Source organism: Trichechus manatus, unplaced genomic scaffold (assembly GCF_000243295.1).
Source record: "Trichechus manatus latirostris isolate Lorelei unplaced genomic scaffold, TriManLat1.0 scaffold00024, whole genome shotgun sequence".
Classification (NCBI taxonomy): Eukaryota; Metazoa; Chordata; class Mammalia; order Sirenia; family Trichechidae; genus Trichechus; species Trichechus manatus.
In genome coordinates this window covers 22,727,206-22,741,623 of record NW_004443960.1, presented here as the reverse complement: position 1 = coordinate 22,741,623, position 14,418 = coordinate 22,727,206, and the positions used below count along the sequence as shown (strand labels likewise).

General features: G+C 43.8%; 1 protein-coding gene across 4 annotated transcripts in view; it reads right to left on the bottom strand.

Moving 5' to 3' along the window:
- Positions 1 to 2,817: 2,817 nt before the first annotated feature.
- Positions 2,818 to 14,418, bottom strand: part of TNRC6A (trinucleotide repeat containing adaptor 6A) — a 105,631-nt gene continuing 94,030 nt past the window's right edge. For 3 of the 4 annotated variants that reach the window (XM_012554635.2, XM_023728532.1, XM_023728533.1), the window contains 5 exons: positions 10,837 to 10,944; positions 9,063 to 9,284; positions 6,502 to 6,572; positions 5,597 to 5,736; positions 3,667 to 5,049 (listed from right to left, as the gene is read on the bottom strand). In XM_012554635.2, the coding sequence (XP_012410089.2) occupies positions 4,674 to 5,049; positions 5,597 to 5,736; positions 6,502 to 6,572; positions 9,063 to 9,284; positions 10,837 to 10,944 (917 nt within the window). In that variant the 3' untranslated portion in view covers positions 3,667 to 4,673. Of the gene's footprint in view, positions 2,954 to 3,666; positions 5,050 to 5,596; positions 5,737 to 6,501; positions 6,573 to 9,062; positions 9,285 to 10,836; positions 10,945 to 14,418 lie in introns of those variants that run through there. The other variant, XM_023728534.1, reaches the window with a different exon arrangement.

The following is a 14,418-nucleotide window of genomic DNA, read 5'->3' as shown; positions in this document are numbered from 1 at the left end:
ATTGACTCGACGGCAAGCAGTTAAACGGGCTAGGTCACACAAAATCAAGCTCTCCCTTTGCAGTCCCTCTGATCCCTTTGCAGGAAGTCCCCAGGTGGTGCTTGCATGCCTTTAACACCTCTTCAACACTTTCTAATCTCCGTCTTTAACTTTGACAGGTTTCTACCCAGAACTTTTTCTCTTTTTGGTTTTGTGCATTTATTTTATAGCACTCTTCTGTATATGACACGTCATACTGGTTTTTTTGTATATGATAATGGCATCAACTTTCCTTTGTAAAGAAATTGATTTAATAAACTGAAGGGGGGAAAATAAACTAGTCAATTAAAACCCAGGTGGTTCAGGGATATGACGAATATTTTAATGGTGGGCCAAGCGCTGCAGAGGTCTGTAGACTGCTTACATCCAGAATCATTATGGTTTTCCTCTCCTAGAAGTTAGCTGGTAATATGGATACAGCTTCTCACTACCCAAGCGCACGCCTCCCGGAGTCAAATGCTGCTGGCCCTCCAGGAAGTTGGGGGGCTTCCCTACCAACTGGTTCAACATAGTCAGCCAGGACAGGGATGTCCTGGTTTCCGTGGGCTCAGACAGGTCCTGTGGACTCAAGGCTGGGGTTAGTGAACGGGGAAATCACCATTCCCCAAAGGTCGGTGACACCCTGCCACCCAAATATTGTTCTTAAAGTGAAGAACGTGCATCCCGACCATGCCTTGCTGTAGGGTGGCTCATCTTTCTGAAGCATCAGATTTTTTTACAAAGGCAACTTAATTCCATTTAAAACATCATTTTTAGATTAAAGCAAGTAGATGAGTAGAATGCAACATTCATACACAGTTTTAACCGAAAAGGCAAAGCTGAAATTCTACCCCCAGATCCTCTACTTAACTTTAGGGATATGTTTGTTGGTGGACAAATGGCGACTTTGTGCTATAGCTCTGTTCTGTTTTAGGGCCAGGCTGGGATGCTCTCAAAGTTAGGTGAGATAAAGTATAGAAAGTACTTGGCATGTTAAAAAAAAAAAAACCTAGCCATGGAGTCGATTCCGACTCATAGCACCCCACAGGACAGAGTAGAACTGCCCTATAAGGTTTCCAAGGAGCACCTGGTGGATTCAAACTGCCAACATGTTAGTTAGCAGCTGTAGCTTTTAACCACTACGCCACCAGGGTTTCCACTTGGCACAGAGACCCCTAAACATACTTTTACTGTTATTCCCCACCCCCTCCATGACCTTGCGAATATGCCAACTCAGAGGACATCCCCCAGGGCCAAAGGTCTGTCTCTGTAAGGCGCTCTCAAGGTTCATTTAGATTCCAGCTATAGCTCTAGAGACCCCTCTGCTTACATCCACAGCCAAACAATCGGCAGGAAAAGGTATTCTGAACTTTGGAGGGACAACCAGTAAAATCTCAGTGCTGAATACTATGTTCTCTGTGTGACCTCGATTTGTCATCCCTCAAACTCACTCAATCTCCCTTCATCTCAACCCGTCTTCACACTATTCAACCTCAATTTGACTCTGTCAAGAACCTCACCTCAATCTTAGCGTCACTCCCTGGTTCATCCACCCTCACAATTTAACAATATGGCCTGACCACCGTCTTTCGTCCTCAGATCTCAACAGGGAACAGCTATATTCCTTCCGAATACTTATGCGGCAACTACCACGTGTCTGCTAACGTGGATTACAAAGACGAGCAAGAGCTTGCCATCTGGTGGCCTAGCACAGTCCCAGGAGATCCAGAGACGGGATCACGTTATTGCAGCGAGCAGCAATAGGAGGGGGTGTCCACTCTGGACGGGGAGAAGAGGGCACAGGCACAGGGGACTTGTCCCCAGTGATGCCATCTCTCGTCTCTGAGACTGAGGGAGTGCCGGGCAGGCCCACGGCAGAGGAGAGCAGAGCCTGGAGCACAGATAGCTCAGGATGTCCAGAGCCTAGAGTATGTCCAAGGCAGCAGGAGCTGTGATGCCTCTGGGAAGCATATCTGGAAATGCAGAACTGGCCATGTTAAAAAGTTGGGGCCAAATCCCGGAGGTGGTGCGTCTTGAGGGTATTAAGCCAGGGGAATGGCATGGTCAGATGAAGGTCTGTGGGAGATGACAGCCTAGACCAAGTCACTGGCAGCTGGGACAGATGAAGAAACACAAGTCACACAGTGGCTTAGGGCATAGAGCAGTTTTACTTAAGGACTAGACAAAAACCAAAATCACTTTTTTTTTTTTTAAATCAAACACTTTATTTCCACATAACAAGCGCAAAAAACTCCCAAACACTTTAACAATACAATTAACGCAGTTATGAAGTCAATTATATGCTACTCAAAGCCCCAAAAGGTCAATCAGCTTAACGTTCCAAACAACTCCAGACGTGGTTTTTCAAAGCTACCTTTGGTTTTTGGAAAAACCAGTATGGAAGTCAATATACACTGAATGCATTGAACAACGTTTGCTTCTATTAAGGTGTCCGACAATAGTAGCTTAAACACCTGGCAAGGTGGAACATGATTTGAAGTCATACACTGAAATACATACACAGGTTTTGCCCCAGAGCTCCTGCGGTGAGAAGTGAGGGCCGTGAAGGGGAAGAAAAGGCCAGTCCAGGTTGTGGCGTTTCTTGTATTGTAACAGAGGTATGAGAGGTTAACACTAGTACACTGTCAAGTCATTAAGCTTCATGTTCCGAACGATCTCTTGCTGAGGCTTGAGATGGGCACAAATGGTGGGGAAGATGAAGTCACACAAGTGTTTTGAGCAACAAGATCCCAAAGATGCTCAAAGAGGGTAGGAAGGAGCAAGCTACAGTTTCCCATTGTTCTCACATTATTTCAGGGTGAAGTTGTGGATAAGTTCGGATAAAATGTTCAAATATTTGCTTAGATTTTGAATCGGTTGCTTTATGAGAACCCTCATACATGGCAACTTTGAAACTGTCATTATAAAAAAGAGCCTACAAATAAATTCACAAAAAAGAGACAATTAATGTTGAGCAGCCAAAAAGTCATGGTTTATTATATCTGAAGAAATTTCATAATTCAAACACAACCAAACTGTACATTTTACAATCACATTCTATTTGTAAACAGTTAAAAGCCACTGACTTCTTTTGCATCTTAGGACACAAACAGTTAGAATCAAGGCAATGAAATGATGGCAAATCTGCGCTGTTAAAATTTTTACCCTTGTTTAGTCTCTCTTCTTTGACTAAGCAAGCATTATAATACCATTTGTGGGCAAAGAAAACAAAGGGGGGAGGGGAGAAAGAAATTTTAAAAATGGTGTAACTCGTTAAGTTTTGCAACAACATTTAAAATTTTTTCTTTATACAACAAACAACTCTGTAAGCCCAATACCTTGGTTACAGTATGCATAGTTACTGATTTCGGCTTTAAGGTACAACAGTTAAACATTAACACAGTCACAAGAGAGCAGAAACATATATAGCCACTTGATGGGATTACAAAAAAAAAATCATTACCTATTGATTATTAGCAAACCATCATCACTCACTAATAAAAAGACAGCATCTGAAAGCAGAATGTCAAACTCCAGCTTTAAGCGTTTTTCTTTTTTTGGCAGAGAAAATTCTTTAACAGAGCAATACGTAGTATCAGTGCTAAAAGTTGGGGTTTTTCTTTTTTTCCTATAAGAAACTACAAGGAGTTTTTTTTTTTTTTTTTTTGTTTTGTTTTTATTAACTGGGGAACTGGTTTTCCTGAGAACCATGCTCTTTGATTTAGGACAGGAATAGAAAAAACAAAAGAACATGGCCAAATGCTGCGCCTTTTTCCCAGAGATAGAAAGCATCTTTTAAATCATCCTCCATTTTTTTTTGTCTTTTAATTTTTTTTTAAATGATGAAAGAGTAAACATTTTTTTTCTCAAAAAACAAACAAAAAAATCTGTAAACAAGAAGGTTCAACATGGGAACCTTCAAAACAAAATGGTAAGCCTATTCAAAGTGCAGGGCCCGTCCTGGGTGGCAGGTGGGCTGCAAGTCACAGCTGTGGCCACAGTTTTTCAAACTGCAGAGCGAAATTCTTTAGTTTTACATCATGAAAGAACTGGTGCAATACTTTCATTAATAATCCTAAGTCAGTATCATAACTTGATCTTTTAAACTCCACAATACCACAATAAGGTAGGCAAACATCAAGGCATAGTAGAGAGCGCACACCTTTTAAGAACGTCCTTGAGTAAACATTTACACTGGAACAGCTGCCCCCCCCATACTGCCGATTAGCCGGAGAGAACATCATTCAGTGCAAAGTTAAAAGCTCATACATTATCAGCCCAAAAAATGGTTTTGCAAAACAAAACAAAAAAAAGTGGGGGAGGGGGAGGGGGAGGGGGAGATAGAGAAGAGGGGAAAAGAACAAAAAGATTCCAAAGGCTAAACATGATGTATACACACAAGTGAGCTCATTCTATATGGTTTAGCATGTATGGCGCTGTTTGGGAGTGTAAATAGATAGATACCTTTTCACATTATAATATTGGCCTGCATGATTCAAGTATTCAAACTGATATGTTTTGGGGAAAACAAAGTGGAAAATGTGCAGAGAATAGCGGTTCCCACAGGTGGCCCCTGGCTGCAGGCTGCAAGCCCAACTTAGTGCTCCTTTCTTTCGTGTCTTGAGGTCACAGTTTGTGAGTCGACATCTACACTGTTACATGGACTCTCCACCCCCACCCAGGTGGTCAACAGAAAGAAAAGCATTAATGGGGGATGGGCTGCTAATTCCCCGGGGGTCACTGCTGCTTGGAGGACCCCACAGGCTTGTGGAATAATGTGGGGTCCCCCAGAGTGAAGTGCCATGAAGGTCTCCACAGTTAGTTCCCGACAGCCCAGCACCATTCCACTGATTGAGATCGGTCCGGCTGGAGAACGAGTGGGAACAGTCGAGGGAGCCCAGCCGGCTCTGGCTGGACCCAAGAGACTGCCAGCCGGGAGAAGGGGTCAGAGACTGACTTTGTGCAAAGAAACGACTGATCTCCTCTTCACTGGCAAACTCAGCAAGAATAGTAGTGTTCCCCAATACACACCTGGAGGGGAAAGAGACAGACAAGCATGGTGAAGACTCGGCAGACTGCAAGGGTTGGCTTAACTCAAAAGCAGTGGGGGGTGGTGGGAAGGGAGGAATGGGGAGAAGAGAGAGAGAAGGCACCATTTAGCCAGCGTGCCCTCCCTTCAGAGAGCACGCCCTGGAGGCAGCCTGAGGTGGGCATATCCACCTGGAGCTCTCATGGGCCCTGCCTGCCATACCCAGAAGGAACTGCCTCCATGCATGCAGTTGTGGGCTCTCAAGATGCTGTTTCTCATCTTCCCTGGGCAATCTAAGGGATCTTCTAGGGCCATCTTGAGCAAGTGTGATGCTTCCCCTTATAAGTACTGACCTTGCAACCCCAAATGCAGTAGGGCTATAGCTGCTGGCAATGTGCTTTCATGGCGGGGCCCCCGTGTATGGGCACACAGCCAGGCACAGTGTCACCAGCTATGCGCTCATATATGCGCTTTCCACAACTGAGGGAGCTCCAAACTAAAAATCACAGGGGCGTTTTCCAGGTGTCACGAGCAGAATGGCCAACTTACATGTGCAGAGACTTTTGTGCCTTCACTACCTCTTCTTTTGAACTGTAACGGACCAAAGCATTTCCATGTGGGAGGTTCAGGTGGAATGTTATCAGTGGGCCATGCTGCATGCACAGAGTACGCAGAGTTGAGCCATCAATCTAGGAAATGGAGGGAAGGGAACAGTCAATCAGATGACCATCCAGGGAGGTTGTCCTGGGCTGGGATGCTGCTTCCATCTTCCATCCCCAAGGTCCTTCTGACACCACTCTTCACTGGTTCTTGCTGCAAGGATGGGCTGTGGTGCCCCCTTCCCCACCTCTCCTGGTCCCAGAGCCAAGCCTTCGAAGCCTCTAGACTCCTGGACAGTCCCCAGGTCCCCAGTTCCTTAGTTAGCATTGTCCCTGCTGTGGCTTCACATCTTCCCTCTTCTCTGCCCTGAGGACAGGATTCAGCAAGGCACTGCTCCCTGGGGGGAAAGGGGATGGCCTCCAGATGTGGGGTGGTCCAGGGCTAAGAAAAAGTTCAAATCTAAAAAAGCAGACCAGAGGTTCACAATGTGGTCCAAAGACCATACCCGTGCCTTCATAAAAATGCAGATTCCCAGATTCTAGCCCAGACCTAGTAAATCAGTCTCTTGGGTGAGGTCTAGGGACCTGTATTTCTGGCCAGCTTCCCAGGTTACCCTTATGCACATTACAGTGGGTAACAGGTAACCACTGGGTCAGACCCCAGCCCGCCTGAGGCATCTAAAGACCAGTCCTCAGCTCTTTCCTCTGCGTGGCTCTGCCTTGACCTCCACTCAGAACCACCTCAGAGGAGCTGATGCCCTGGCAGTCCTCATCTCCAACTCACACAAGACTGAAGACGTTTGGTCCCATTGCCCTGGTGTATCCATACATAACCAGGGTGCCTGGTATTCTTACCTGAGGTGTGAGGTTTTTTAGAACAAGCCAATTAGTTATTCTCCCTGAGCTGCTCTCACCCCAGCTGGAACCTGTGAAACAAGCACAGAAAAGGATGAGTCAGGTTTCCAAGCTTGTGGACAGACACACTCCAGTCAAATTACAGTTACTCAGCAGGATCACCTGACACCTGGCTTCCTTCGCTTCCTTGACTACTTACCTGCACTTCTACATGGGATACCTTCTCCCTAGACCCAGAATGGGCTCATCCCACCTTGATCCAGGCACTAACTCCTGTGACAGGTGGCTCTGCCTTTGGGGAGAGCAGGCTCCGTGAGGCTCCCCAGCTAATCACACAGCAGGGTGGGGTAGTGAGCCACTAAAGGCCATATCCCTTCTGGGATCTTTTCATTTATAAGCTAAAACTATCTCTAAATGGCATCACCTGGGAAAGATCTCCGTTTCTGATTATCTGAGGTACCTAACACAACACACTATTTTACTACTTTGTGCATATGTTCCACAAGGCGTTAAGTTTTAAGGGGTTTGTTTTAAAAACTTGAAACTGCCCACTCATTTTTTTTCTTTTTTGATTGTGCTTTAGGTGAAAAGTTTACAGCTCAAGCAAATTTCTCATACAAAAATTTATACACATATTGTTTTGTGACGTTAGCTACAATCCTCACAATGTGACAGCACACTTCCCCTTTCCAGATTAGTCCTGTCTAATCTGTGTCTGAAGAGTGGGCTTTGGGAATGGTTTCAGTTCTGGGTTAACAGAGCATCCAGTGACTGCTCATTTTTTTGTCTGGGTTACTGCAAGAATTTCTCACATGGCCTCCTGCTCAGCCTCCCACCCCATCCACTTTCCTTCCAGCAGCTGGAGCTTTGACACATGATTAAGTCACTCCCCTTTCTGCAACTATTTTAAAGGTAACTCAGTCATAAGGACAGCAGCTAAACCAGGGCTTTGAACTGGTTCAGTCCAGTTTGAACCTTGCTTTCCATCCCAAATATACTGAATCAGAATCTCTACTTTTTACAAGATCACTAAGTGACTCTTTGTATAACTTTCTGGGAACTTGTTAGAAATGCAAATTCTCAGCATGGGTTCCAACCTGAATGAACCAGTTCAAAGTCCTGATCCAGATACTTTCCTGTGGTTTAGGGAGATTTTCCCATAATACAGGGCATGCCTACCTCTTTCTCACTGAACCTTGGCCTCCCCCCACCTCTCCATGCTCTAATTCCAACAGGGAACACTTAAGCCTTCTCAGTTTTGTGAGCCTTGGCACATGCTGTCCCCTCTGCTTTGCTTACTCTGACAGGTTTGCAGATCCCACTCAACTCCCCCAGCCCTCCTTGCCGACCTAGCGTGTGGGCTCCTAAGCTCTCTCATCTCCCCTAGCTGGAGAAGTCTCTGACCAGGAAGAACCACTTATACATGACACCAATGACACACATTGGCATTTAATAGCCTGAAAAGGACTCAAGTATTCTTTTCACTTAATTAAAACTTTCAACTCAAGAAATCTCAGTAAATTTTTATTGTGGCCTGTCTGAAGATCAGAAATTACAAATTAGATCACAAAATGTTAGTGGGGTTTTCTTACTCATTTTCAGCTTGGAGACGAACATTTGGTAGGTTTTGGGCAGGGCAGAAAGGAGGAATAAGACCATATTTTCTGGTAGAACTGGCAGACAGCGTTGAGTTAAATTTGTGGAGGGGTGTGGGGTAGGGAGGGGGGTAGAACATGATGCCAGTACAAATCCGACACTAGGCATTTACAGACTGAGTACAGGCAGGGGAACTATTTGCGCTGTTTTCCTGAACAGTCTGGCTTATGTCTGTTGGCCCTGTATGATCACTAGCACCCACTTTCACTCTCAATTGTTTCTGTGTAAATAAAAACTATATGGTCATCCCAAGCATAGGTGAAGTTACCACCCAAACAGGCCCCACTCTTCAAGGCCCAGATGGGCTGCTCCTACCTTCTCCAGCTTTGACAAGTAACAGCTTCTGCTGGGCAGCACAAATGGTTTGCACTTGACCACTAACCTAAAGGTTGGCAGTTCAAACCCACCCAGCGGTGCTGCAGAAAAAGGCCTGATCTGCCTCCATAAAGATTACAACCAAGAAAACCCTATGGAGCTCAGCTCTACTCTGTAACAAACAGGGTCACCGTAGGTCAGAATCGACTTGATGGCAACAGGTTTTTTCTTTTTTGCTCTGTGTAACGTGGTGTTATTCTGCAAGCCTGCTATGAGCAGGAAGTTACTAAAGATTTTAGGAACTTCTGAGAGAAAGGGGAAGAAAAAGGAGAGCCCCATTCCATTAACTTTATCAATGAATGTTGTAATCTTTGGGTAAATGTGCTTAAGTAAACCAGGTAAAGACTCAAACACACAAACTGCAAAAGATAACAATGCATAAGAAATCATATGTTCACTTAAGTTCTCACTCCACTTTACAGAGGATAATGTAATAACCTTACAGTTCAGGTCTTAGTTAAACTAGACTGTTGGCACTGATTAGTTCAGCAAATAATCCATACGCAATCATCTTATGTATTTCATCTTACCTGGGGTATATCTGGCATCAGAATTTCCCCATCCTCCACCTACACGAATGGGAGAATTATCCCATGTAGACAAGGGTGGCTTCTGACCAGTCAGTCCCGGAGGTGGGCGGGACGGAGCAGTGATGTTTTTAGGTGGCAGAGGGACCTTCCACAGTTCATGAGCCAGAGAGGTGTTTGTAACTGAACCAGGAGACCATGTCAATTTGGAATCACTATTTCTGGCTACTTAAAGGAAAAAAGAGGGGCGGGGGGTGGGGGTGGGGGAAGGGAAGAATATTTTCAGAAAGGAGAAAACTTAAATAATGATAACATCTATCCTCCCAAAAAACAAAAAGAAACTTAATTAACACTGCCCAAAATCAAACTAAACTGCAAAGAAAAATAGGAAATCAAAAGGAAACATCCTCCCCCCTCAAAACACTCAGACCACTTATCTGCTATTTACAGTTTTAAGACCTGCGATTCTTAGTCCAGTGCACAAAATTCTAACTGAAATCACAACAAAATCCATTGCTCTGAACTGCTCTAAAACAGCAGTTGTTAACTCCTTACCTTAATAACCATACTTGAGTCACTTAAGTCACTAAATAGATTTTAGAACTTTGTTGTTTAATCATGGAAGGAAAAGAAAAAAAAAAGACAAAAGGACTACAAAAGTAGACCCAACTCCAGGTGTAACCCCAGCAGATATTGCCCAGGTGCCTCCTCGCCGCCGACTACTGGGCTGCTAGATTCTGCCAGCATCAGCTCTAATCCACCCGTTTCACTGAGGAGCAGAGAGGTTAACTTGCCTATGGGTCCTACTAAACGGAGAGCCAAGACTAAAACCTAGGACTATCTCGCTAAAAAACTTTTTTTTTTACCCGATATGGGCTGCCTCATAAATAATGGCGGAGAGCTAGTGGGTGTGCAGGAATCAGGAACACAGTAAACTAAGTCAAAAATGATAAAAAATATGAGGGGAAGAGAAAGGCATGGGAGACTGTATAACTTCCATCATCGTCCACTATTTTTTCACTGGTCTCACAAAGTGCACGTCCTTTAAGTCAGTGCCACTCAAAGTGTGGTCATGGACTGGCCACAACACCCTGTCCACTTCTGCTCTGTGACAAAATGAGTGTAAAAATTCAGAGCAAGCATTTGTAAACTTTGATAGCAATCTGACATTGTCATAACTCTCAAGGGTGTACTGTATTTTTACACAAATAATGCGTGCCTTCTACGCTTGTCTGCCAACTGTTACCTCCACCCTTGAGGTTATTTTCATAAGTGCTGCTATATCAAATTTTTTTTTACATGTTGCTGTAAAAAAATTAGCATAGTGTGCTTACAAAAATACCGTGTGGGGGGAGGGGACAGTTGGCAAACAAACAGAGGGCGCACGTTATTTGTGTAAAATATGGTAATTATTGTTCTAGCCATTCAAAATTCATGTTTGCTTTATTTTACATAAGTGTTAGTCTGTGAGGTTTGAAATTCTTTTTAACAGAAAGGCCCTTCATCACAGATAGTATGAGAACTGCTTTAGTGATAAGATTTAATTACAGACCTGAGATGGCTCTCAGATCAGAGAAAGTGCTTCAGCGAAAAACTGATCATTTTAGTAGATGACTGCTAAGTGAAAAAAGGGACAAACAGTGTTAAAAGCCTCACCAATATATTCTCTTGATTTTCCTAAAAAGAGGGAATAAAAAAATACCCACAGCCACAGGTTTCTGACTAAACCCCTTCCTTTTTCTGAGATGGACCTTGGCAAGGTCAGGGTGTGGCCTACCTGAAGTGCTTTGTGCTGTACTGCTGAGGGGAACGTTGTAGTTGGAGGCACGAATGGATGACCAGGCACTAGTTGAAGGCAGCGTGGTGTTCAAGGATGAGGATGACCCTACATGGGGGAAGACTGCAATTAGTCATGCACCAGAACCAAGGACATGGTATTTAAAAATAAGCAAAACCATCGAGTGAAAGTGAAACTTAACAGTACGCCACAAGAAAAAGGAAAGAGGTACACTGAGGGAAACGGACTGTACACCCAAAACTGCATCTTCCTTCTGCCTTCAAAAGCATGCTCAGAGATAGCTTGCTAACTGTTTTTACCTTGGCTCCCTGTTTTCCCAAACCGTCCATGAGAATACACTCTAACAACTAGACACAACCCTTGGCTCTACCTGGCAGTACCGGGCGCTAACAGGAGGGCAAATTCTTGCTCTCCAAACTCCTCTCTTAGCTCCACTGACTTACTATTGCGTAATTTGTTTAACAAGAAACTGTGTCAATGGCACTACCAGTTGGCCAGGTCTTCACCCTTCTCCATCAAGACCCATATTCAGTCTCCAAGACCTGCTATTTCTTCCCATTTCTTTCTTACATTTTTTTTTTTAATCAACCTCCAACCATAAAACAATGTAATTTTCAAGCACGGGCCAAACTTCGTCACTTTTGTGTTGACTGCTATACTTAGCATGATATCTAGTATCTTGAACACTACTCTAGTTTAGCTCCAGACTTGACCCTTACCTGGATCACTACAACTGTTCCCTAACTGGTTTCCCACTCAAATCCATTCTGCCCACCACGGTCAGATTACTCACTTTAAATGTTGATTCTTCCACTCAAAACCTTCAATGGTTTCTTATTTCCTTTAATATTAAATCTAAACTCCTCTCTTGACTTCTAGAACCTTCTATAATTTGCCTATTTTCCCAGGCTGCCCTGCAGTCTAGGTTTTTCACTGTTTCACAAACATGTAATAGCTACTCATAATTCTGTTTGGTTCCTTTAACCTGAATTATTCTTTCCCAGATGGTCCCTAACTCTTATTCATTCAATGAAGCAGAAAGAACGTGTTTATAAGACACTAGGTATCATGCTAAGTATAGCAGTCAACACGAACGTGACCAAGTTTGGCCCTTGCTTGAAAATTACAGTGTTTTAGAGAAACAGCTAGGTATGGCTGGAGCGTCCGATACAAGAAAGAGTAGTAGGAGGTAGAGAAGAAAAACTGGGGCAGAAAGAGACTAGAAGATGGAATGGAGTCAAGACTTTACGGTTGGTCTAAGTTACTTTAACTTTGAATTTCATCCTGGAGCCAAAATGAAGCTGTCTGAGGTTTTTGAGGAGGGAAATGTCATAATCACATCTGTGTGTAGGAAAAAATCATTGGGGCAACAGTGAGGAGACTCTACATGAGAAATGGCAGGGCCTGACCTAAGACAATGATACGAAACAGCACTCCCCACCCCCCAACACACACACCAGCCTGCAGTGATCAAATTTGCCTCTGAAATAGTACTCAATGTCTTGGCTATTCAGGAAAGCACTTCAGAGATCAAATCATCTGCCATAATACTAATCAACACATTCTCACTGCTTGAGGGCTGCCTCAGACCTCCTTCCCTGAAGCTCCTTCTGATAAAGCTGCACTTCCCTCTAGGCTGCGTGCCACTCCAGACAGGCAGCCAACAAAATACTCTCATGGGTAGCTTTGCTCACTGTTCTTCACAGACCCCACGTCAGCCCAGAGAAGTTTCTTCCAGGCAACTTCCTCTGACAAGAGTTAACTGTCACACGTGAGGGTTAGAAAGAGAATGAATGCTCGTAAGGCAGCAAGCCTAGAATGTGGGGCTCAGAGATTCACAGCATCAGAAAAGCCTGCCAGGCACACCCCTGGACACACACACCAGGCAGCTCACACTGTGACCCCCTAATCCAGAAAGAGGTGGAAGGAGATACAACCAAGAGCATGTGTGTAGACATGAAATGGTGGGAAAGGACTCTACCAATCTGGGCTGGCAGAAGAGAATGAGGGCAACACTTCAGAAGAGGTGAATTTCCTTTGCCTTTTCCTTTTAAGCATTTCTCTTTTACCTCATGGAATTACAACATGTTAGAGCCAAAAGGGATCTTCAAGATCTTACTCAACTCCTTCATTTTCCAGATCAGGAAGCAAAGGCCCCAAATGGCCCAGGGTCACAGTTGGTGGAAGAACCTGGACTAGAATTCCAGACATCGGATTCCCAAGCCATACAGTTACCACTCTATAACTGTCCCTTCTACTGACCCCTGTTCCCCATCTGCCCCTTGCTGCCCAAAGCCCTTCTCGGATGGACTTCACCAGACTCTCAGCCCCCACGTACCTCATTTCAAGGAGGTATAATCTAAAGGCAGAATAACAGCATCTCTTTTATCTCTCACCACATTAGACGCTCTCTATACAGAAAATCACTCAATACTCAAGTAAAAGGAGTTGCATACATGGAAACTAAGCTGAAGACTACAGAAAGATTTTATTGAAAAAGCTGACATCAATTAGGCACAGACTAGATAGTTATAACAAATATGAAGGAGAAATCATAAAGATCTAGAAGGATTTTACCCTTAGACTATTAAACAAATATGCCTTTAAGGTCTTCTTTCCTTTAAAGAGATTTAAACTGATAGGAACCTTGTATTACAGTTTTACTTTATGCAAGGAAGACACTAGGCAACACCAATCACCTGATTAATACTCAAAGAAAAGGCCCTGAGCTACATCAAAATACTGGCAAATTAATGTACATTTAAGTTAAAATAAAATGCTCAGGACATGACGTATAATTTATTATGATTCCTTCCTACAACTGACCTCTTCTATTAACCAACTACCAGTTCTAATCCCATCAGATGAGATGGCATCTACTGGTTTACACTTCCGGTCAGAAACACCTCCCAACCTGTAGCTTTTCCCTCCCAGTGGGGCACAATCACATGCCACAATCAAGTTAAATATGAAATCAACTGGTGCTACCTTGAGGCAGGAAATGAACAGTCTGGCCCACATTAAGCCTGTAGATATAGAATCAAAGATTTTAAGAACAAATCCTATTCACTATCTTTAAATTAGCTAAAAACTGGAGGTCTTCAAATAAAAAGCCCTATAGAGAAAAGAAAGTAACGATTTGGTGAGGTGAATAACTTGCTATCGTGTCAAATAAAGTGCCTGTTTCTCTGGTCTGAAATGGAGCTCTAGTGGCAGGCATCCCCAGCCAGTGTGGCATCTTGCCTTTCTTCCCCAGTTCACCCTGAGTCAAGGAAAAGAAGAGGCAGCAGGGTCCCATTTTCTTCCTTTCTCTCAGACAGGTCTACCATTACCTCCCTGAGGCACTGTGGCGCCTTTAAAACAAACAAGATAAAACCCTTGGGTCTGTAAGCCATCAGGTTCTTCCATTATCAATTGGCCCTTACTCCCTTTTCTTCTGGGAAATTAGTAGCTCTAGACTTCCATATAGTTGTCTGTTAAATCTGGCCATTTGAGAATGATGAGGATTTTCTTACCACCGTGATACGGCAAACACTTGTTAGTAAATAATATATATTTTAT